This window comes from Epinephelus lanceolatus, chromosome 8, assembly GCF_041903045.1.
Source record: "Epinephelus lanceolatus isolate andai-2023 chromosome 8, ASM4190304v1, whole genome shotgun sequence".
Classification (NCBI taxonomy): Eukaryota; Metazoa; Chordata; class Actinopteri; order Perciformes; family Serranidae; genus Epinephelus; species Epinephelus lanceolatus.
In genome coordinates, this window is record NC_135741.1 from 15,918,840 (window position 1) to 15,942,802 (window position 23,963).

General features: G+C 41.9%; 3 protein-coding genes across 7 annotated transcripts; all 3 read left to right on the forward strand.

The window, feature by feature from the left end:
* Positions 1 to 214: 214 nt before the first annotated feature.
* On the forward strand, positions 215 to 3,239 carry lsm14b (LSM family member 14B). Of its 2 annotated transcripts, none has more exons than XM_033629916.2 (8): positions 215 to 430; positions 572 to 735; positions 823 to 952; positions 1,076 to 1,270; positions 1,463 to 1,549; positions 1,628 to 1,783; positions 2,298 to 2,427; positions 2,523 to 3,239. In XM_033629916.2, exons 1-8 carry the CDS (start codon positions 310 to 312, stop codon positions 2,686 to 2,688), a joined length of 1,149 nt encoding a protein of 382 aa, XP_033485807.1. In that variant the 5' UTR covers positions 215 to 309; the 3' UTR covers positions 2,689 to 3,239. The 2 variants fall into 2 exon arrangements, with proteins under 2 accessions (XP_033485807.1, XP_033485808.1); XM_033629917.2 differs by having other exon boundaries at positions 1,091 to 1,270.
* A 2,448-nt stretch (positions 3,240 to 5,687) lies between these two features.
* LOC117258903 (calcium-responsive transactivator-like) lies at positions 5,688 to 18,728 on the forward strand. Of its 4 annotated transcripts, none has more exons than XM_033630127.2 (11): positions 5,688 to 5,949; positions 6,764 to 6,840; positions 6,942 to 7,026; positions 7,856 to 7,988; positions 8,424 to 8,675; positions 10,719 to 10,883; positions 12,891 to 12,992; positions 13,520 to 13,612; positions 13,741 to 13,860; positions 13,951 to 14,078; positions 16,658 to 18,728. In XM_033630127.2, the coding sequence occupies exons 1-11, from the start codon at positions 5,881 to 5,883 to the stop codon at positions 16,682 to 16,684; spliced, it is 1,251 nt and encodes a 416-aa protein (XP_033486018.1). In that variant the 5' UTR covers positions 5,688 to 5,880; the 3' UTR covers positions 16,685 to 18,728. The 4 variants fall into 4 exon arrangements, with proteins under 4 accessions (XP_033486018.1, XP_033486017.1, XP_033486019.1 ...); XM_033630126.2 differs by having other exon boundaries at positions 5,693 to 5,949; positions 13,948 to 14,078; XM_033630128.2 differs by lacking the exon at positions 12,891 to 12,992 and having other exon boundaries at positions 5,694 to 5,949; positions 13,948 to 14,078.
* Positions 18,729 to 19,780: 1,052 nt separating this feature from the next.
* mtg2 (mitochondrial ribosome-associated GTPase 2) lies at positions 19,781 to 23,588 on the forward strand. Its single transcript, XM_033628455.2, has 6 exons — positions 19,781 to 20,290; positions 21,986 to 22,133; positions 22,296 to 22,411; positions 22,523 to 22,741; positions 22,832 to 22,970; positions 23,095 to 23,588. Exons 1-6 carry the CDS (start codon positions 20,033 to 20,035, stop codon positions 23,487 to 23,489), a joined length of 1,275 nt encoding a protein of 424 aa, XP_033484346.1. The 5' UTR covers positions 19,781 to 20,032; the 3' UTR covers positions 23,490 to 23,588.
* Positions 23,589 to 23,963: the final 375 nt, after the last annotated feature.

The following is a 23,963-nucleotide window of genomic DNA, read 5'->3' on the forward strand; positions in this document are numbered from 1 at the left end:
GCTTTAAACTGTTATCACACTCTGAGCAACAAAGCGCAACACGTCTTTTTTTGTAGTGTCCATGTTGTTTCCATATCATGATTTAAAGCTCATGAACACACCAAAGTCGGAAGAATGACTTACTAACTCGCGAAATAGGACCATCCGAGGAGCACCTGAACGCAGCATAAGCCTCAATCAGTGGGCGTGGTTATAAGTCACCTGTGGACGCCGATAAATTGTTTCCGGTCGCTCCCTGTCTGGAATGCTGGCACCTGAGTTCCTGCTGCAATTTATAAGCTAAGATATTGTCCTGAGTCAGCCTTAGCCATGAGTTCAGCAAAGCCGTACATTGGCTGTAAGATAGGGTTAATTTCAAAAGCTCAGAATCGGTATGAGGGGATTTTGTATACAATTGATAAAGTGAACTCCACTGTAGTGCTGGCTAAAGGTGAGTGGTGTGGGCCTGTGCTTGACAGCCTGTCAGCATGTCCAAAATAACATGCTTTTTTTGCAGACTTTGAAACATAGCAGCACAATTGAAGCATGAGTGTCACTCTGTTGGCTTCATCAAACATTTTCTCTCAACTAGTTAAGTGTTTTGGAACTGAGGGACGACCCACTGACAGGCCAACACCACCCAAAGATGATATCTATGAGTACATCACTTTCCGGGGAAGTGATATCAAGGACATCACACTGTGTGAAGCTCCAAGATCTCACCACGGCCTACCTGCAGATCCTGCAATAATACAGGTAAAGGAGAACTGCACGGCTTAAGTGGACGGAGTACACAAAGACCCAGATGATGTGTGTTAAATTGTCTTAACATCTTTTATTCAGTCATCCAGTGCAGGTTCTCCAAGCGTCTACTCAGCTCTTGGACCATTTAGCCCTCTAAGAATGCCTGCCTACAACCAGCTTGCTGCCAGTTCTCTACTTAATCACCAGTACGCTGCAGCTCTTGGCCTTGGTGAGTCAATTAATGCAAATTCATTGCTAGTAAACTGACCATAATCCCACACGCTTAGTGTAGCTGAATACTTTTAAGTGGGTTGTTTGCATACTACAGTTATCAGTTGTGTTCTTCATGCAGGGCCTGCACTTTCAGGCTTGCACATTAGAAGGGGCCCCATGGTGGAGAAGGCTGTTCAAACCCTCCACGTGGATAGATTGAGGCAGAGGGGAGGCCTGACTGCACCCCAGGAGTGGGAGCAGCTGTGGGAGAGGAAGAGGCCCCAGAGGCCCAGAGGAGACAGTTCCCAGAGCAGAAGGGGCACTGCAGCCACCAGTAAGTAAACAGACTTGCAGTGATGAAAGGCAAAATAAAATATAATGTTCGGTAATTGTCCTGAGAGTGAATATCTTGGACTCTTTAACAGCCTTGAAATGTTTACGACTCTGCTCAGAGGGGTTCAGGGAATGTCCATCTGTGTAAATGTGAGCAACATAAAAAGTGAGTGCAAATGTTTTTACATTTCAGTGAAGTCAGGCCCAGGTGCGCCCAGCGCTCAGCAGGAAACTTGGCAGCAGAATAACGAAAACAGGCCGCCGCCCAGGAGAAGACAAGGTAACTGTGAAACATTCCAGTTTGTACAAATCTGAATTTCATTATTATTATTCAGTGCGTTTTCTAAATCAATCCTAGGAGCTCGGAGGCGCAGGAACCGCAGCAGAGGCCAGCTGATGGTGGCCAACGTTCCATCTGCCGTCCTTAAGTTTGACACAGACTTTGATTTCGATTCCTCGAATGCGCAGTTTAATAAGGAGGAGCTGGAGAAGGAGGTGCAAGACAAGATGAAAGGTTAGTTCATCAGACACTACTTTTTTTTTTTTCACAAGCCCAGTGGAAGGGGAGGTTTTGATCGAGAGGGGAAGGCTATTCTGAAGCATTGGGGCAGCTACAACAAAGGCACATGATCAGTTTACACCTCACGTGTCATAGTATACACACAGTTAATACTGTGCTGCAGATTAAGCCTTAAACTATAGGTATTTGCTCCACAGTAGCAAGAAAGACTCTGGCACCACAGTGGCAGTAACATGATCTATGATATGGTCTGTCTTTTCTGTATATGTGTGCAAAGATTTGTTGGCGCAGGTCCTTGCAGTTTTTAAAACCAATTTAAAATCAGGAATTGTCAAGTGAGACGTAGAAACCAGAATGCTATTACTCACTGTGTGATTTCATTCTGGAGTGTAGGATTTTGTATCATATGAGCTGAAAATCATTGAATCCGTCTCTCTTAAGAAACCTCCCCCTGGCTTGGTCCTCCATAGTGTATCCTGGTGTTTGCACTGCACTTTTCTGTCTGCAGATGGAAATCACGAGGTAGAGGAAAAAGAAAAAGAAGACTCCACTTCAGAGGATGATTATTTCGGCCCAAAATGCTACTACGACAAAGCAAAGTCTTTCTTTGACAACATCTCGTCTGATCATAAGTTCAGGTACACTAGTCATCTTTTTATTCTCAGAATTCGAACCCTAGTTTCTCCTGTGTGTGGTGCTACAGGCTCACGCTTGTTTTTGTGTCCACCAACAGTTTCAGACTGACATGGGCAGAGGAGCGGAAGCGCAATCTGGAGACTTTTGGGGTCCCTGGGCGGTTCCTGAGGGGCCAAGGCTTCAGAGGGGGATACAGTGGACGAAGAGGACGGGGCGCTGCTCAGAATCTACCTGTTCACAGAGCCAGGAATGGACAGCTGTGAAGGTCAGAGGCTGATACCAAGTTGCCAAAGCAACACTGTCCTCAATGATGGCAACTGTTACCCATTATTAATGATTGGTTAAAGCAGCTATGTTGTCACTGTATGAAGATGGATGGTTTTTTTTGTTGTTCTCACTGAGGCAGTTTCCTTGCCCTCATATTTCCAGGATGGTATTTTTATTTATACCCTCTTTGTCATTTGGCCCCATTTTGAATATGAAGCATGGCTCACTTAATGGTCCACTGTGTGTGACGATAGTTTCCCCCCCTAAGAATATTTCCCTGAAGAGGTTTTTCTTTTCTTTGAATTAAATGGAAAGTGAGCGTTTAAGGTTTTTTTTTTTTTTTTTTTTTTTGTTACTTGGAGAACTTTCACTCCCAAACGTGTATTGGTTGTGTTTAAGTATCTGGCTTTGCCTCTTGGAAGTACATTTAAATGTTGTAAATATTACCATGAACTAAACCTAAATGTATTTAAAGGCTAAATCATTGCTTTGTTCTGTCATGTTGAAGCAACAAGCGAGACTATATGTAAATAAACTGGATATTGCTGGTGCACTTGTGTTACATCACATTATTTCATCATATTTACATGTGAGCTTTAAACAGGTGAACCTTGGGTTGGACTGTCCATCTATCATCCACACATGGGGGTGGTGGTGTGTCTTCCTCAGGCTTGGGTCCTCTACCAGAGGCCTGGGAGTTTGAGGGTTCTGTTCAGTATCTTAGCTGTTCCTAGGACTTCACTCTTATGGACAGAGACCTCAGACGTTGTACCCGGAATCTGCTTGAGCCACTCTCCCAGTTTGTGTGTCACAGCCCCCAGAACTCAGATTACCACTGGCACCACTGTTGCCTTTACACCCCACATATTTTCTTGGTCCTCTTTCGGCCCTTGGTATTTTTCAAGCTTCTTGTGTTCCCTCTTCCTGATCTTGCTGTCGATCAGGATTGCTACATCTCTCATCACTGTCTTCTTCTGCTGTTTGTCGGTCAACACGATGTCTGGTGGGTTAGTCATCACCAGTTTGTCAGTCTGGATCCTAAACTCCCACAGGATCTTGGCTTAGTCATTCTGAACACCTTAGGAGGTGTCCTCCATTCTGAACTTGGGACTTCCACTTCTATCTATATCTAAGTGTTTTAAGTGTTCTGGTTAAAATCTCTCTCGCCAAATGTCAGCTGGGATAGGCTCCAGCACCCCTGCGACCCCCAACAGGATTACGGAAAATGGATGAATTAATTCATGGTTAAAATCTATTGTACAAGCGGAATAGACTGTCATAGCTACTGTTAGCACAGCAAGTGAGACAGACAAGCAGCCTGTCTCTGTTTAACCAGTAGAAAAAGGATCCCTTGTAGCTTAAGGACCCCAGGAGCAGCAGTTGTTATTGCGGTAAAAACTGATGGGGATCCTGAACAGGAAAGAAATACAGAGTGCTTATCAAAAGTAAATTAGTCTTTGGGCGAAGCTAAGCTAACTTGCAACATTGACTTCCCTTGTCTTTTAATAAGGAACAGGCATTTTTGTTCAACACACTGTTAAATATAAATTCAGTAATGTACAACATCACAACAAATCTTCTGTATGGATCTTCCTATAGGTGACATAGGCAGCTGGGTGCCAAAATTGCTTCAGTAGTCATTTTGCAGCCCTTTGGGTTGTTTCGCCCCTTTTCATGGTCTTTGGGAGTCTGTTTGCAGCTGTTTTACATCTGTTTGTAGACATTTTGTGTTGTCTTGTGGCTATTTTAAGTTTTTTCGAGTGACATTTTTGCAGGTGAAGGCTGATGGGGACCCTGACACTTTATGCCCTTTGTTCCCGATAAGCCTGTTAAGTAATCCATCCAGACCATATTTTCTTATTTATTACGGTTTGTCGGCCAAGTTGTTCATTTGTGTTGAATTTTTATAAAGTCTAATAATTAATACAATAAATCTAAAAGAAAATACTAAGGATAAATCACATCTCCACCTCACCTGCATCACTTGCACTCCTGACTAGACCACTCCACCCAAGATTATGAAACTCCAGCCTTCAGGCCTGTGACTCTCCTTTTCCCTTCCAAACATGCCAGGTAGAAGAAAATGAGGACTGATGTGAGTGCACATGAACTCATTACTTTTCACTTTTATAATGTTTTAATTTGTTAATCCTGTATGTTTTATTTAAATTTAACAGATTGTTTTTGTTATTGCTCTAATATTCCTAGGTTTAAACTGTTGTTAAAAGAAGAAAAAAAGAGTAACACCATATTTTATTAATATTATTTTCAATATTAATATTGTTTAACATTATGCAGAGCTGTAACATTTCCTTTTGATATTCATTGTTATAGAAAAAATCACCCGACAACCACCACTGAACTGCTCAACTATCTGCTATAAAATGATGAAACGGCCCCCTGGATCCTGTGTTTGAATGTGCACCCCATCATCAGATGTTCTGTGATACAGTTTTTTCATGGATACTAGTAACCATTATAATAATAATAATAATAATAATAATAATAATAATAATAATAATAATAATAATAATAATGATAACACATTGGGGGGGTCAGGGTGCCTTGGGCGCCGAATGTGGTAGGTCCGGCACTGCCAAGATATTCTTTATGAGCGCTGTGCAGGTAGGCGTCCTTGACTTACAGGAACCTAGGATAAAAAACACTCGTCAGGTGCATGATGATATTGTAAGATACATGAACCTGACTCTGTTGTATCATGATGTGGCATTCACATTTTTCTGCAGGTGTTAAAAACAACTTTTGCAGCCGCTCTCCTCAATTGCTCGGCGGCGCTTTTGCGCACCGAGCGGCGCGTTACAATGTGGACTGATTGCCTTTCATGAATCAAAGGATCCCCCGTCTACAGTGAGGGAAAGTGGTAGGCTACTCACTGTCCGGGTTATACCAAAAACTGAGGGAGAGGGATTTTCCCCTATCACTTAACAACTTATTATCTGTGCCATTATTTACATGCGCACCTTAAATAGCGCTCAGCAAAATGTTATGTTTAATTGCTTCCACACAAATCCAGCGTTTTCTTCTTCTCCTTCCTTGGTGACATAACGATGTTGGCGTCAATCCCCCCATTTCCTGGTAATGGACAAACTATGTAACCAAATAGAGGGCTACGCTCAAGATAATAAATATTAGAATAAAAGAAGCGCTTTTATTTCCCATATGACAAAATGTCGGTGGCGTTTTCATCGGCGCGCCCCAGGAGTAAAGGGGAGGTGACACAGCAAACCATTCAAAAGGTAACAATGTTGATGCATCGCGGCGCTTGTGATTAAATATTCTAGTCTGGATGGGAGTGTGCGGTCCGCCGCCAGTGCAGGGAAAGTAGCCCGTGGTGTATATCACAAGAAATGGCAACTGGTAGGCTATTGTAACGTTAGAGTCTGCTGAAGGTGCGAAGCAAACAAAGCCAAGACGGTGATGAGGCGACCGCTTTGTAGGCTTGAGATGTGTGTGTGTGTGTGTGTATGTGTATGTGTGTGCGTGTGTGTGTGTGATGCTGTTACTGTCGCTGCTCTGTCCTGCTGAATGATGGATGTTTTTATTGTAGTGAAATAGACACCTACGGAAGCGCACTGCATATTTTCTGACCTGTTTGACAGAAAATTAAAGCACAGCACCTGAAATGGTTTTATAGTTAATTGTCAGACAGTCCCATTAGGTTTAATTGCTTATTATGGACAGTAGCTTTGTTGCAAAAACATACCTAAGCTGAGAAAGGCATGGTGATGGATGGAGGGAAACTGATCAACACAGGACAACCCTCCTCAGACTGCTGCTTTTATCCTTAACTGAACCGTTTATCCGGCTCTTTGTGATAAGAATGCATCTTTAAGACAGGGACTTTGAAACCATGTCCTAAATAAAGACTGAGAGAGGCTGCTGCTTCCTTTGGCTCCATTAGCGAAAAAAAACTGACCCAGAAAGAATGTTCATAGGTTGGTTGAAGTTCTGAGAATCCAGGACATCTCTGCAATGTCTTAATAGGGCATATTTTAGTGTATAATGTTCCATGCACTGTGACTGATGAACTGATGTTGTTGTCTCCCAAAGATGCTGGATGAAAATCATCACTTAATACAGTGTATAATGGATTACCAAAGCAAAGGCAAGACAGCTGAATGCACACAGTGAGTTGTTTTTTATTTATTTTCCAATAAATTCCTGGTGCCATGTCATATTCCGGTAAACATGAGTTGATAAAGCTATTTTTCATTTCTCTTTCTGACAGGTATCAGCAGATCCTGCACAGAAATCTTGTTTACTTGGCCACAATAGCTGATTCGAATCAGAACATGCAGTCGCTACTACCTGCTGTGAGTCCCTCATGAGGTTCCAGGAACAAGTAACATCGTCTTCATTATGATCCTGTCACCCCTCATCTTCTTTTCATTTTGACAACATAGTATTTGGGTAGACTAAACATCCACTTGTCATGTCTATTGATGAATCTAGAGAACATACAAAAAACATTGCCATTTAGGAGATGGTATAAAATAGATGAGGCGGCAAAGGGGCTCAAGTATCTCAGGGTCTTGTTCACGAGTGAGGGTAGAGTGGAGCATGAGATGGATCGGCGGACCATCGTGGTGAAGAGGGAGCTGAACCAGAAGGCGAAGCTTTCGATTTACTGATCCATCTACATCCCAACCCTCACCTATGGTCATGAGCTCTGGGTAGTGACCAAAAGAATGAGATTGCGGATACAAGCAGCCGAAATGTGTTTCCTCGGAAGGGTGGCTGGGCTCAGCCTTAGAGATAGGGTGAGGAGCTTCGGCATCCGGAGGGAGCTCGGAGTAGAGCTGCTGTTCCTTTGCGTCAAAAGTGGTCAGTTGGTTTGGGCATCTGATCGGGATGCCTCCTGGGCGCCTTTTGCTAGAGGTGTTCCGATCACGTCCCACTGGTAGGAGGCTCTGGGGCAGACCCAGAACATGCTGGAGGGATTACATATCTCATCTGGCGTGGGAACACCTTGGAGTTGGGGAGAGGGTACTTTGCTTGGCCTGCTGCCCCCGCGACCCGGCCCCGGATAAGTGGATGAAAATAGTTGGATAAAATAGATGAATGAGGACATAACAAATGGCAATTAGGACACAAAGTCTTTTAATAACCGTTTTAATTGATCAACTGTTTTTTCTTTCCTAGCCCCCCACTCCCAACATGTCCATGGGTCCTGCAGGGATGGGCCAGAGTGGGGGACACGCTCCAAGCAACCTCAATGACAACATGGCACCAGGACTGCCCCCCACATCAATGATGCAGAGCCAAATGAGCAATGGTGAGATTTTACATATTCCCTTACCCTCCATGATCATCATTTTCCACACAAACCCAGACTTGGTGTGCACACGTACAGCTCCATCTTGTTGTCCGTGCCCTGTCTTGAGTGCTCGTCTGATCCCGACTTTGCTGCATGTTTGTCTGCAGAAACAATACCACTTCCTGTCTGTCACAGTGTCTCTTGTCTTTATTTCCTGCAAGTATCTGATGATGTTATGCTCAGCTGATGGTCTGATAGTCAGATTTGTTTGCAGATATTGCAACTTTTTCCTTCTTTCTGTTTCACACACATCACTAACACTCATCACTAAATCCTTGTACAACCACGCAAGCTTCCTGTAAAGATGAACTGAATGTGGGCCCATGTTTAACATGATATGGCACCACATGCAAACGTGTGCTGGCTGCTCTGACTGTGCGTGTGTGTCGTCAGGCCCCAGCCATGCCCCCTTGCAGCAGCAGTCTGGTCAGGTGCAGTCGGCTATTCCCTCCGCATCCCTCAGCCTGCCAGCCAGCAGCTACGGTAGCTCAGCCTCCGGCTACAGCCACGCTGCGCCCTCCTCCCAGGGCAGCATGATCCAGGGCCCTGGGCCTGGCTATGGCTCTTCTTCCTCTTCTTCCTCCACATCCTCATCCTCCTCTTCCTCCTCCTCCCGCAGCAACCTCAACATGCAGTCCAACCAAGGTGAGCCAGGTATAGAGTAGCCTATTCATCAGGACTTTTGGTCTTTTTTTGTGGGAAGGAACACCTTCAGGCTTGTGATCTGGACACGACAAAACACTTAGGGCTTCATTATCATAAACCACACTCCTAAAGAGATCGTCCGGATCTTTTGAAGTGCGGTTGTATGAAGTACTTGTCCATAATCAGTGTATTACATACAGTAGATGTCAGTCAGTATGCCGCCAGTTTAGGTTGTAGAGTAGGTTGAAGTCTAACATAGAAGCTAAGCAATTGACTGCTGTGGATAAAGGGCGGCAGTAAAACACATTTTACCTTACCATCAGAAAGCGATTTAAATTGGTGAACAGAAGCCATTATATTGCTCTCTTCAAACCAGACCCCACTGAGAAAAACAGTGGTTTAACATCTCTGAACACAGAAGCTGCCGGACTACTACTGCCTCGATCGGTTGGTTGTTTATGTCATTGTGTGACTTTGGAATTTAAAGGGGTTAGTTTTGGTTAACCAAAGTCACACAATAACACAAACTAACTGACTGATTAAGGCAGCGGTAGACCAGCAGCTCCCACGGTCAGCGAGCCAAAATGATTGTTTTTGTCAATGGAGTCTGGCTGCTTTGACGAGAGAATAGATGGAAAACTGAAGCTGTTAATGGTTTCTTCGTTGGAACGAGCTGTCTGACGGAAAAGGTAAAGCGGTGAAAATACTCTCATTATTGCATACACGTAAACTGTTCTAACTCTTTGAGGTGGGACTTTTTTCTTGGTGACTAAAATACGTTTTTCTGCCTCCTCATGTCCAGAGCATTGCTTAGCTTCCATGTTTGCACTCCTGCCTACTTTTCCGAACTGGGGGCAACTGACTATGGATAAGTACCTATTACAACCCCACCTCAAAAAATCTCAACTAACCCTTTAAGGTGCAAGATTTATTTTTATTTTGTGATTCAGGAATGATGCAAAATTTGGCACTTAACCCTTTAAACCTGAGCAAATTGGCTTGGTTTCTGTCAAAAACATTTGAAGAAGGCAATAAGCAACAGAAGAAATGACCCATAAAATTTGCAAGAAATTAGTAAAAAGAGAAAATTAAAATCAAGAAAACTAGTTTAAAAAAAAAGGATAAAAGAAAAGAAAGTTAAAAACAAACAAACAATCAAGAAAATGACCTGGAAAAAATGCTTAAAAATTATAATAATTCTGTAACTTAATTTTAAATAATAATAATAATGATAAATATTGTTTTTCCCAAGCTTTTTTCATTTTTTCCCTAGCCCTCTTAAAATATTTTTTTAATCTATTAATTTTTCGCAATTTGTGGAACATTCCTTACCACATTGCTCACTGCCTTTTTTTCCCCTGTTTTTTTAATTTTTTATTTTATAAAGAAATTGCACAAATTTGCTCAGGGTTCAAAGGTTTAAATATTTTTTTTTCGAAAGGCGTCTAAGAGCAGCACAAGAGAAGGAATGTTGCTTCAGGTTTCAAACTGTTAAGGAGGGGAATGATGAAAATAATGCAGCAATCATATGATAAAACTGCTGGGTGATTTTTGAAATACCTCTGGATGTATTAATGACTAATGGCCCCTTGATCTTGCTTAAGGCATTTGCTTACGTGTATATCTGCGGTGCACCCATCAAAATAACCAAACACATTCAGTTCATCAAAGAGGTTTCCTGCCTCCTCCCTTCTTCCTCCTGCTCCAAGCTTTACCTCTCCTAATCTCTGACTCCTGACCCTGAGATGCAGCCCTCCTCTCCCTCGATGTCTGTGTGGATATCTCTGTTTCTGCACTGACTTCACTGGCTTGCACTTGTACTTGAAAGCACCTCTTTAAAAGAGACCCCCTGACTGCTATGGACCCCCTTTTTGGCTTGCAATGGACCTCCTTCTGTATTTGTCAGTTTAATTATGCACATTCCTGCCAGTCTCAGCTCTGAGAATGCTGTGTATGCTGTTGAATGCTCATTCTGGTATGAGTGTGCCTGTGTATATTAATGTATGAGATCTCTCCCCCCCCATAATCACACCTCCCTCCCAGTCTCCATGATGCATCAGCAGTCTGCCACTCCACACTACTCCTCAGCCCAGGCTGGGGGCCAACACTATCAGGGACAGCAGGCCATGGGCATGATGGGTCAGGGCAGTCAAGGAAACAATATGATGTCTCAGAGACCTATGGGATCCTACCGCTCCACACAGCAAGGTAGGTGGCAAAGACTATTTGTCTTCATGCTCAGCCCAGTTGCCAGAGGAAAATGTTGACATTGTACATCCGCAAACCAAGGATGCATTACCCTTGTATGTTACATACTTATCATATCAATGTCTCTGAAGAGATGTAGTTTTGATTACATGTACATGAGCTAACCTTGTCATCCAGAGATGGAAGGGCAGGCGGGGATGGTGGGGAGTGGATGGGGGATAATGGATGGCGTGACATTTAGGCCAGAAGGCTGCCAGGCTGCGGACCACTGCAGACCACCACACACACAAAGGTTGTTAATTAGTGAGACATTGCAGTGTTTCCAGCAGCGTTTTTAGTGATACATCATCAAATATGAGCCTAAACTGGGTATCTTTTGGTGGCACATCATGGCATTAAACCTTGGTGTTTTTAAGTGATGCAATGCAGCCTTTCCAGCCTCAGTTTTGTGGGTATTTTAAGCCAGAACATGATCTTTTCCTAACCATAACCATGTGATTTTTGTGCCTAAAAATAACCACGTTAACCACAGTGTTGTAGAAATGTTAAGTTTCACGTTTAACAAAACGTTGCATATCTATTGTTTGCAGAAACGTACAATGCCAGCATTTACTCTGCTGATTGGGTTGCATGCTAATGTGGTCTGGCAGTGGGTTCAAAGGATCTGCTTGTGTTTGTCTGTGTGCTATAGTACAAAGATTGATGTGTGACTACAGTTTGGAACCGTCTGGACTGAACTGGTCAACCGGTTTCCATTACATGTGGCATTGGATGCCAGTCTCACAGCTACCAGATTGATGGAAATGCTAAGTTTGCTGCTGATGTTTTAATACTCGCATGGTATTAGTTTTTGCCTTCAAAGATGTGATATTGAAGGTCTGCAAATGAGTCTATCTCAGTTTCCTTCCTGCAACTTTAAGGAGCAGACTGGAGATGTATCACTCTTGTCACATTAGGTTCCTGTCTCTGTAAATCACTTAACTTGTGCTGTGTCAGCATGTGCCTAATAATAGCTCCACCCTGTCCTGTTATGCCTTTTGAAGGTTGTAGACTAGACACGTAGTAACTCAGATATATAAAAAGGACGGGATACTGTTTCCAGGGCAACAGGCCATGATTGTATGTCCTCATTCACCCTGGTGGACTATTATCCTTGCATGACTGGGTGAAGTATTTCTAGATATAACTGTGTTATGGAATTGTCGTGTCCATAGTTGAGCTGCTCGCTCACCAGCCACTCCCTGATTGGTGGTGGGGGCTGTTGCTAAGGCTCCTCTATCAACTGCGGCTCCTTGGTCATTTTGGATTATCAGATATGTTACTGTGAAATTGTTTTGCTATAGTTGCAGAAGTTAAGATGACATTTTTTTTCATGCTACAGCTCATATCTTTTGGAAACTTTTGGGCCAGTTGTGGTCTGTAAAGGAGATTAGACTGTGCACGGCTCTTCGATGCATCTTCCAGGGGGGGGGTTTGTTCTGTTGGTTTTTCTGAGTTTGCGAGATAAAATTGAAAGGGAAAGGGAAGGAGTGGAATCTGGAGTTTCTGCACACCACCGCCAAGCAGAGATCAGATTCTCCCTGATAACTGGCTTTCTGTAATTCTCATTTTCTCCTCTAAAATTACATCTCATGCAATTTGTCATAGAATTATTCATTGTAATCGCTCCACTTTAATTAGTGTTTCCAAAATTTGGGTTGGGCCCGGAATAGCTCCCTTCACAATATTATTTCAACCAACAGAGAATCATCACCAGTGAAATTCTACAGTAAGTTATAAAGAAAATTCTAATTTAATTCACTTTATTCATAATAACAAAACAAAAAGTTGCCCAAAATGTCTGTTATAATCTTTTATTTTTGTCTTAATACACAACTATGCACACACACATACCCTTAGGCTGCTTAAATTGCCCAAATGTTCTGGCACAGCCCCTTTAGTCTCCAACTCAGCGGCCAATTGGTCCATCCAACTGTTTAACACATCGTGGTGTCGCCTGTCTTGCAGGATCTGCACAGCAGTACATGGGACAAGACGAGTTCTACGGAGAGCAGTATGGACACACTCAGAGCTCCAGCGAGCCCATAAACCGGCAATATTACCCTGATGGTAATCGTGCACATCCATAAACTTCATACACACAGCTCTCAAACACACAAAGCCACTTTATAGGTCATGCCATTTCCTTTTAGGACTACCCCACAGGCCTGAGCCAGATTTACTGCAGTGCTTCAGCTCGTCCTCCCAGTCATCGTCTCTTTCCCTTACTGTGGGAGATGAAAAGTATTGAAAGAGAAATGCAAAAGGCTGACATTGGTCTCAATTCTGTTTCCTCCCAGTGTGTCTGTGTCCATACTGTCCCCTTTGGTGTGCCGAAATTTCAGATTTCAGAGAGTGCCATAGTGTGTGTTGAGAGGGGAGAGCGCAAACTTCCTCCAGGGCGTTTCTTTGCGCTTTGTGCATAATAATAAAGCGAGAAGCCTTGGAAATGTTGTCTGTGCTTGTAATTTTGTCATTGCACATGTATTATAAATGCTTTGGCTTCAGACTGTGAGTAATAATTTATCTTTTGTATCTAAGTGGGATGTTGCCTTTGCAGAGGAGTGTTTGCATGTGTTGAAACGTGTTCTCTTCAGGTCACGGGGAGTACTCGTATCAGCAGTCTTCATATGGTGAGCAAGGCTACGACAGGTCCTTCGATGAATCCTCACAGCATTACTACGAAGGAGGTAACAGTTTATCATTCTATGATGTAAAACCATATATCTTCCTCTACCTTCACAACCTCAGTTTGTCTGAATGTGTCCAACCAAAAGTACAACACAATAATAACTGACATGTGTACCTGTACCTCCAGGTAACTCCCAGTACAGTCAGCAGCAGGCCCAGTATCAGCAGGGCTCAGGCCAGCAGCAGCCCTTCAGCCAGCAGCAGTACTCCTCTCAGCAAGGCTACAGCGCACAGCCACAGGGATATGGTTAGAACAACACATACAACCTATTAAGTGGATCCACACAAGCATAAACATAAATCAGCACATTAATTGAATGCAACCTCTCTGCAGCAGGTCCTGGCCAGGGTGGATCCTCCCAGTATTCTCAGTATCAACAGGGTCAAAGCCAACAGTACGGCTCCTACCGCTCCTCTCAAGGTGGTCCTGGAGCGCAGACGCAGAGGCCCTATGCATATGAACAGGTACATCAAATTAGATCACAATTCTCAGATTTCTTGGAGTCTTTGAAACTGCCTTCGCAAAACTGTCTAATACCCATTTAACATGGGAAATATGTATATCCTCCTGAGACCTGAACTTTTGTTTGGAATGCATTTTTAATTTCTCCTAGCTATTTGGGATCAGTAGGACCTGATAAGTATAAAAACTAAACCTTGTCAACGATAAGAAAGTCCCGACATCCACAAATGAGATGATAGTTAAGTCCCAATGTTCTCAAACGAGAGGATAATAAAGTCCAAAGTCCTAAAACAAGACGATAATAAAGTCCCAGTGTCCTCAAACAAGACATTATTAAAGTCCCAATGTCCTCAAACGAGAGGGTAATAAAGTCCAAAGCCCTCAAGCAAGACGATAATTAATTCCCAATGTTCTTAAATGAGACGATAATAACGTGCCAATGCACTCAAACGAGATGATAATAAATTCCCAGTGTCCACAAACGAGGCGATAATAAAGTCCCAATGTCGTCAAACGAGACGATAATAAAGTCCTAATGGCTTCAAACCAGTACTTCCTAATTAACAGTGTCTTAGCTTGTTACTGTTGCTTAAATTGGTCAAAGTTGTTGCCATATCAAACTACAAACATTATTAATCTTAAATAAACAAGACTCAACCATAATATGTGATCAGGTTTTTGACCTTGTCAACTTTTGTGTCAGGATCGGCTGCGGACTGACTCAGCAGAGATGGCTGCCATCTTGTTTTCATATGGATTAGTGTATTGTCCTAATACTTCCACTAGATGGCACAAAGAAGTGTCCATGAGCGAGGACAACAGGTCTATAGGAGCCAAATATGTTATTGGGAGGTTTGCTTCTAACTGTGTAATTCACTGTGTGGGCATTGGAGGGCGCTGTGCTGTCACCTGGTGAGTTCTGGTATTTTAGGATGTGACCTCACTATGGTCATCAGGTATTTGACCGGGAAGGGCAAAAGGTTTTTGACCGCTGTGGCGCTAACTGCCGGCGTTTTCTTTGTTTGATCAGTTGTCAATAAATCGGAATGTTCATTATACTGCATCGGAAGACCAGCGTCCGGACTCCTTTACTGAGCATCAAGAACGGTAACGTTAGGGTGAGAAACCAGTAAGTTAGCGAGGCGCATCAACCAGGTTACTCTGGGTCAAGCATCTCAGTAGCTTGAAGTATAAGACTTAGCTCCCACAAGGTCTACGTTTTAAGTAGAGTTAGGTATAAGGTCAAGTAAACCCAAAATATGATGTTCGCATACAAGGACACGGGGTCTCAGGAGGATATATATTTTCCTAAGGCTTAGTTTTGGATGGAATTCCCCAGTCATTATTATTTATTAGGTACGAAAACAATAAGAAAATAATGGCTGACATCATTTGCTTGCCACAACAGGAGCCTCATACTGTACCAGACTTATTTTTTGTCTGATGCTGCTAACCTGTGATTTACCCAATTCAAATGTATGCTGACATAGTGCAGTGTGCACTGGAGTACACATACATGCACACATGCACTAAAACAACATTGACACTAACATATTTTCATTTTAAAGGTCCAGTGTGTAGGATTTAGGGGGATATATTGACAGAATATAAGTATGAATATAAAATAAAATATAAATATAAATATGTTTTCTTCAGTGTATAATCACCTGAAAATAACAATTGTTATGTGTTTTCGTTACCTTAGAATGAGCCGTTTATTAATACATGAGTAAACCATGTTGCACCAGCATGTTTCTACAGTAGCCCAGAACAGACAAATCAAACACTGGCTCTACATATGCGTTTTCGACTTGGCTACTGTAGTTAGCAGCCCTTCCAAGAAGAGCCGAACAGTGTTGGATAAACGCTGATTTTTAAATTAAAACTGCTTTATTTAGGGTTTTTACTGATTTAGATCACTGGGTATGTTTGATTTAGAGAGAAAGAGACCTCTGTGGATAATTCAGCTCCTGGTAAAAACCATCTTGACATCTGGATCTTAAGTTAGCAAAGAAGAACGATGGGTACACGGTAGCAGGTGCTGGGCTAGTAGCCCGTCTGCGACAAGCTGAACAGCATCAGAGCAACACTGACTTTTTTTTTTTATGATAAACTACTTTATTAGGTGTTTTTTTCCTGGTTTTAATCACCTGGTCCATTTGTTTTGGAGAGAAAGAGACCTTGGCAGGTAATTTAGCTCCCGTTGAAAACCTCCTGAACAATGAACACTGAAGGAATCCTGACCGGGAGCTCTCAGGTTGTTGCAATGTGCAGTCCTCACTGCTAGATGGCACTAAATCCTACACACTGCTCTTTTAAAACACAGCTAGCCCCCAAACTATTCAGTTGTGATAAATAATAATCGTAAACATCGATTCTTGGCTCTGCTTTTTCAAACCCGACTCTTACAGGATTAAGTGTAACACATCAGGAAGGTGGATGCAGGCAGGAATAATATGGTAACTTTAAAAAGATATCGTAGTGCTGTGCGTTTGTCTTGGTAAAAGAGGGGAAAGAGAAAGTAAACAACACACTGTGTGAAATACAATCTAATCTCTGTGTAAATCACATTACGTTACAGGGTCAGTACGGAAATTATCAGCAATAAGATACCACATTGTTTTCCCGCTGGAAGAAAATGAGAAAGGAACGGTTCAACAGCGACGTGCCGGCTCAGCTGTGGATTAGAAGATGTGGCTGCATCAGATTTATTATCCTCTCATTAATCATCATTCTAGCTAAGAATACATAATATAGTCCAGCGTGATGCTTCCCTCATCTGTTTTGCTCACTACAGGGTTGTAGCCGGTAGCTGAAGGTGCGACGTGCTACGGGCCACCCTGTGAAAAGTAAGTCAGGGTGCTTGTAGAGTCAAGGCAGTTAATATAAACCTTCCATATGGATTAAATAGGGTGCTTAAAAGGAGTCATTAAATGAGCCTCAGCAAATTGCCTGTATCCCTCACTTTCTTTTCCGTCTTTGCTTTTCACTTGTCTTTATCCCATCCCTGCCTTTAATGTTTATTTTATTTTACAAGCCTCTTTTTTATTTCTTTTCTTTTTGGTGCACAGAGTTGGGCAGTGGTTTGTGAGACGGAGGCTATAAAAAGCAAATTAGCCTTGAAGGAAATGTTCCTTGATATTTATCTAATAGACTAGGTCCAGCTCTTGCTTTGATTCCTAGTTGAGGCGCTGTTATATCTCACGATAAGGGGAGTTAAGTTTTATGAAAGCGCTGGTCCTTAAACCTGACTCGATCGGGTGGTTTTGTCCGTGTTAGTCAAACTGTGATGTGTTGCTGTGTGGTCTGTGTTTTCACTCTCTGCATACTGTATGTCTTACTGAGGTAGTAGACACAATAGGTAGGTGACTGATCCAGATTTTAAAGTGTGTGTCATTGTCCATGATAATCATACATCGTGGTAGTATTTCTAACACTTTATTTTAAGTGGCATTGCTCTGCTCGGGTGTTTTGTTACTGTGCAGAGTTAAGAGGAGCCATACGACTCTGATGCCAACCATTATTTGATTTTAAATAACATATTGCCACTTTTCCTGCACTTTATTTTCAGTGACAGTGTTTGTATTGTCTGATATTTTGTATTGTAGTGCAATTCAGGCTGTTTTTAAACGAAAGATCCTCAAAAAGCCAAAGTAACACAGGAACAGAAGGACAACTTGTCCTGCACCTCCACTTCAATAAGTGCAATACACTCCGTCAGTCGTGTCGAGGTTGGATCTCACGGTGAGCTCACACTGTATATCATTATTTGTAGTTTGTTGCAGCGATGATAGCGAAGACGAGGGCTGGTTTGTCTTATGTTGCTAAATGTTATGTTGCAGGTTTCAACTGACATGTCATGTTTAAGAAATGTATTTTCTGTATGGTCAAATTTTGTGAGGTCTTTTCATCACAAACGTAAAGCTCAGTATTCTTTTTTCAGTGAAAACTTTTATCATCATCTTTTGTATTAGATGAAGAAGATAACGTATCTATCTGTGTGTGTGTGTGTGTGTGTGTGATTACAAAATGGACATATATTATGTTGTTTATTTACTCACCGATTTATTTAGAATAAGTCAGACAGCACCTCTGGTCATTTCATTAGTCGCTGTTTCTACAGTTTAAGCAGTAATAAGGATTAGTAGTGTGGCTGTCGGGGTCCAGCTTTGCAGTATGTACTATAATAACTTATCTCAGAGGGGTAAAATAACACAACAGTTGCATGGTTAATCAACAGTGGGAGATACCTGGCTGTCAAACAGCTAAATAACTATATAACACTCAACAGTGACAATCACACACTTCTCTACTCTATTTGTATCAGTGTTTCATTTTACCTTGAACTGAACCTGTATGGCCAGTTTTCTAGCTCTATATGTAGTGTGTCATCACTGATGTAGGTGGTGCGCTGTATGTGTGTGTGTGTGTGTGTGTGTGTGTGTGTGTGTGTGTGCGTGTGTGTTTGCATGGAGGGCCATGTAAAAGAAAGGGAGAGAGTGACAGTGAGTGTGAGAGAGAGTGAATTTTGCTGTGCATAATCCAAATATGAATGTCATCTACTTATCTATTGTAAGACTGCATTGCCTGATCTTTTCTGCTGTCTTTTGTTACTGTTTGTTATATAAAAATAAACTGATACTGACCTCTTATATGTCTGTGTTTTGTGGATTTATTAAGGGCATGTCAGAAGTCACACATCATGATAAAGATGCTATCATTATCATATTTAGTATGGTTATAGTGGTCAATGTGCAGACTGGTTTTAGTATTAAAATTTAGATGGGTTGTAGCTGATGTGATGTTCAGCAAAATATGACACAAAGCAAAATTCTGTACTTTTTAATGATTTTTTTCTCTGCTCCTGAGAAGTATTCAGACTAAATGCATTACAGACATGATTAAATGAACTAAAATGTTTATTGAGACTGTATTTAAAAGGATTTACTGATGGCTTTTTTTAGATTACGGAGACAATTTATTGAGACCAATAACCTATCAACCATCTCTCCAGATTAAAAATCAAGCCTCTGTCCTGTGCAACAGATGTAGGCTAAAACCTGCCCCCCCCCTAATTTGTTCTGTATGTGTGCTGGTGCCTCTGTAACGAGTAGTCAGTTTATCCCATTTACAACATTAGTGCGCCTACCTGCCCTGCTTTAATACGAAATCTTGTATATCGATATAAGTGTTGGCTCTCTGTCTCAGAAAATGGTATCATCCAGGCCTTGGCTAAACCTGAGCAAAGGTCAGTCAGTCAGGTTTTCATCGAGATTGTGGGGCCACTGGCTCTCCAGCTTGTGGGTGCAGTTTATTGAATTTTGTCTTTTTTTATATGTATTCCTTGTCTTTTATATGTATATAGTATTTATTATATCATATTTTGGTATTATTTTTATGTGGCTATTCTCCCCTCGTGACTTTTTTTTCTCATTTTCTTGTATTTTCATATTAGTTACAGCAAAAGGAAAAAATAGTGACATGTAAACATATCTAATTGTACTTGTCTTGTATTCACAAATATAAGATAGTAAAAAAAAAAGACAGCAATTATGCTCTTCTTTCTCCTCTCCTCTCCTCTCCTCTCCTCTCAATATAATACACACTCCCGCACAGTAGGGGGCGATAGAGGACCATAAACACCAACAGCGATGGAATTCGTATTTAACAATCGCATAACAACTTTTTGTCCTTTCACGTATGCCGTAGTTGTCAGAGTACTTGCACACCGACAGCATGTCGTTGGTAGTTAATGTGTTATTGGACATTACTATACAAGTATGCAACAATGGATGTCTATCGTGAATTAAAGTAATAACTTTGTCAGTTATCTTCCCGGAACTATCGCTCTCTGCTCGCTGTCACTGGTGTGTTCGGAGGCAAACGGTCGAGGTGACTTTGTGAAACCGTCGTTAGCTACCTAACTTCAGTCACAGCTAACGTAAATACCGTCTGTATGTTGAATGTCACAATGTTGGCGACGTTGTCCAGAGTTAAAAGCCCTCGGTGGCTTTCTCCGGACATACTCTTAGGATACATGTTAGGACAGGAGGTCAGAAGAAACGAGCTGCGCTTGTTCAGTCACAGGTGTTCTCCGGTATCAGCAGCGTGGAGACAGAAAGTCACCGGTGGTGTCAGAGATGTCAGCACCTCCTGTTCTCTGTGCGCTAAGGTCCGAGGAGGAAAGAAGAGAGAGATGTCTGAGAAGAAGCTGGTATGTGTCACAGCTACATTTAGGCTATCAACTCTCCCAACGTAGGGTTTGTAAGTGATGGATAGAGCAATGGATATAAACAGAGACAATTAAAAAGCACACAAAGAGGTCCAAGTGTAGGAAGGTGTCAGTCCACTACTTTATATGTGTATGCAGGTTTCTTCAATTGTACACACACTTGTCAAGAGAAAATACAATTACAGTACTCTACTTTTACTTTGTTACTTGCTTTCAGAACAAAGAAAAATAAATACTGTATGAATGGAAGAAAAAGTGGAAAATATAGTTTCTGTTTTTAAATCCACAATACCCACATCACAGCAATATATATTTATATAAACACACATTATCCAATGCCTCAATTCAATTTAATAAGCTTTATTGGGATGACATTTCTCATGTGTTGCCAAAGCACAATTATAATTTAAGACAGTGAAAATTCACAAACAATTAGCCTAACAACAATGTACTTTTACAGATGCATAGACATACATTTTATAAATTACACAAATCATAATTTGCCTCAGAGGGCGTTAAGACATCCCTCTGTCCTTTGCCCCCTCACAGCAGATAAGGAAAAACTCCCCCCCAAAAACCCCTTTAACAGGAAAAAAATGGTAGGAACCTCACAAAGAGCCACTGAGGAGGGATCCCTCTTCCAGAATGGACAGATGTGCAATAGATGTCGTACAGAGCAGATCAACATAATATATTTACGACGAAATGAGACATATATCCTGTAGATCAGTGGTCCCCTAACGTTTTTCCAAAAGGGACCCCTTTTCTCATTGAAAAAAATTATGACCCCTAAATAAGTGACATACTTCTGATTTTTTAAATATTATTTTCAATGCATCACAGTAACAGTACAGTGCAACTGATGAACTGCACAATTAACTTTAATAGTGAATGCAACAGTCAATTTGGATTAATTTTGAGCCGAGTATTTCCTGTGAAAATTGGATCAGAGATTAGTTTTTCTAATATTTCAGGAACTTTTTATTTTGGTTCTCTGTATCATAGTATTTTTTATTTTTTAAATTTTATAATTAATAAGCTTAGTTTTTTGACAAGGGTTTTTTTATCTGATGCTTGGCCATTGTGCTGTCCGCATACTTTCTAATGCAGGACAAGGCTGTTTAACAGAGAGTGAAGGGTCTGTGAATATAACTTGTGTTCAGGTCTTCACAGTGCCCTTTTTTCTGTGATTTTTTTTTAAATAATATTATATCTTTAAAAATAATCCAGACTTTAAAAATAACAATTTCATTTAGCTTTTGTAACAGAAATGAATGAATTGTTGAGATGTAGGCGTACTGTGTGTTTTTATAAAGAGTTTTCTTACACCCCTTATAATCGAGAAGGCTTTCAACCCCCTGTGAAGCTTTGGTGCTCCCGTACTGGGGGTCAGGACCCAATGCTGGAGCTAATTATTACTGACATATTTAGCACCAGCTGATTTTATCTAAAGTTATGACAGTTCTCCATCGGGAGGTCTGTAAATATATCCCTGGGTTATGATATTTCTGACATTATATTGTTATATTATTGTGAGAAAATGTTACTGTCAAATTAGTCTACTACTGATCTTCCAACTGTAGAATTCTTGTTGTACATGCCTTGTTAAATCATTAAAAATGGTAATCCATCCTAGTGTTGTGCTGTTGATGACTCGCTGTGTGGTTTGGCCCATAGACCCGTCACTTTGTAGACCATCGCCGTGTGAAGCTGACGGCCGGATCAGGCGGCAGAGGGGCTTGCAGCTTTCACAGTGAGCCGCGAAAAGAGTGGGGTGGACCAGATGGAGGGAATGGAGGTGATGGAGGAAGCATCATTATCAAGGGTAAGTAGGGTGTCCAGCTGGTTCAAGGCATGTGTGCTGCTGTCACTAGTCTGTGTGCCATGTGTATTTCCCCATCCTGTCTTGAGACATCATGTTTTGTTTGTCAGAATTCAGGACTGCAGAGCATGCTTCTATCATTAATCCTTATTTACGTGCTTTCAGCTGACAAGTTTGTTAAATCATTGGCACAAGTACTTCCTGTTTACAAGGGAGAGGATGGACAGTCAGGGAGCAACAAGAACTGTTACGGCAGGAATGGCAGCCCTTCATATATTACTGTGAGTCCATGTATTGGATCATAAAGGGTTATATGGATAAACACCTTTTCCACATTTTTAATCTTAAACCTCCTGCCTAACTTTGCCTTTGATGTTTCTCTATTTCTGAAGGTACCATTAGGCACCGTGGTGAAGGAACAAGGAAAGACAGTAGTGGACCTCTCTGAGCATGGCCAGGAGTATCTGGCTGTGTTTGGAGGGGCCGGTGGGAAGGGGAATCGATTCTTTCTGTCCAATGAGAACCGTGCCCCAACGACAGCAACCCCGGGGATGGCGGGCCAGGAGAGGGTCCTTCACCTAGAGCTCCGCACCATGGCCCACGCTGGACTGGTGAGACGAAACTGCCTGTGTTTGAAAACAACATTGGCATTTGCTTTTCAGTACCACAACTGTAATGATCTAATTTTTTTATCCTGTCAGGTGGGGTTTCCTAATGCTGGGAAATCATCACTGCTGAGAGCCATCTCCAATGCCCGGCCTGCTGTGGCTGCCTACCCTTTTACAACACTCAACCCACATGTAGGAATTGTCAGTTACAGGGACCATGAGCAAGTTGCAGGTAAATGACTTATTATCATTCTTTATTTTACTACATCATAAAGTTTAATGAGATCTTGCTCTGTATAATTTGCAGGTTTTTTATGATAACATATGTGTTGCACTTTTACCATTGCTCTGCGTAGTTGCTGACATCCCAGGCATCATTCGAGGAGCCCATCTCAACCGGGGCCTTGGCATCTCTTTTCTGCGTCACATAGAGCGCTGTCGTTTCCTCCTCTATGTCCTGGACCTGTCGGCTGTGGAGCCCTGGACCCAGCTCCAGCACTTGCGTTATGAACTGGACCAGTATGAACCCGGTCTGTCTGAGCGGCCTCAGGCCATCATAGCCAACAAGATGGATCTACCCGAGGCCCGGGAGAAGCTAGAGACTCTAAAGAGCCATGTCACCGAGCGGGTCATCCCTGTGTCGGCTCTCACGGGACAGAACACAGAGGAGCTCATCCTCCACCTTAGAGAACTGTATGATGGCTATCTGCAAGGAGGAGGGAGCGGGGAGAGCAAACCAACAAGGTGGTAGTAAAAACTGTTTCCTCCTGCTCTACTGATATGACATAAATTTATACCGGTAGAAAAAGAGTGTATTTAGATTGTTTAATAAATATAAAATGAATCAAAATTATGTGTGTGTATTTATAACTTGCAGCATATTGCTCCATACGCTGAAATATTTTTGGGATATCTTTAAAACATTGAATAAAGCCTCTAACAGCTTTATCCTCTGTTGTAATGTGTTTTGATTCGTGTGGTTCTGTGTTGAAACCACAGCTGCAGCTTGGTAATAAGAGTAAACATAGTCCCCAAATGAACCAGCAGAGGGCATGTGTCTCATAATTTTGAATAATTTACATTTCTGATTTGGTCTCTCTGTGAATAAAGCTTGATAGAGTCAAGACGATGACTTTAGTGGGCAGCTGCTGCCGCTCTTGACTTGATTTCCAGCCTACACAAGCACAATGACTCAGATTTGTATTTGATTTGCCAGCAGCCCTTA

What these genes read in the sequence shown, in the direction of transcription:
- LOC117258903 (XM_033630126.2), top strand. Translation starts at nt 5,881, where the DNA reads ATGTCGGTGGCGTTTTCATCGGCGCGCCCCAGGAGTAAAGGGGAGGTG. An exon ending in CAACATGCAGTCCAACCAAG is followed by an intron (nt 8,676 to 10,718) that starts GTGAGCCAGGTA and finishes CCTCCCTCCCAG; the next exon opens with TCTCCATGATGCATCAGCAG. An exon ending in GGCCCTATGCATATGAACAG is followed by an intron (nt 14,079 to 16,657) that starts GTACATCAAATT and finishes ATTACGTTACAG; the next exon opens with GGTCAGTACGGAAATTATCA.
- lsm14b (XM_033629916.2), top strand. Translation starts at nt 310, where the DNA reads ATGAGTTCAGCAAAGCCGTACATTGGCTGTAAGATAGGGTTAATTTCA. An exon ending in CACTGTAGTGCTGGCTAAAG is followed by an intron (nt 431 to 571) that starts GTGAGTGGTGTG and finishes TCTCTCAACTAG; the next exon opens with TTAAGTGTTTTGGAACTGAG. An exon ending in CAGATCCTGCAATAATACAG is followed by an intron (nt 736 to 822) that starts GTAAAGGAGAAC and finishes TCTTTTATTCAG; the next exon opens with TCATCCAGTGCAGGTTCTCC.
- mtg2 (XM_033628455.2), top strand. Translation starts at nt 20,033, where the DNA reads ATGTTGAATGTCACAATGTTGGCGACGTTGTCCAGAGTTAAAAGCCCT. An exon ending in GCAGCCCTTCATATATTACT is followed by an intron (nt 22,412 to 22,522) that starts GTGAGTCCATGT and finishes CTATTTCTGAAG; the next exon opens with GTACCATTAGGCACCGTGGT. An exon ending in CCATGGCCCACGCTGGACTG is followed by an intron (nt 22,742 to 22,831) that starts GTGAGACGAAAC and finishes TTATCCTGTCAG; the next exon opens with GTGGGGTTTCCTAATGCTGG.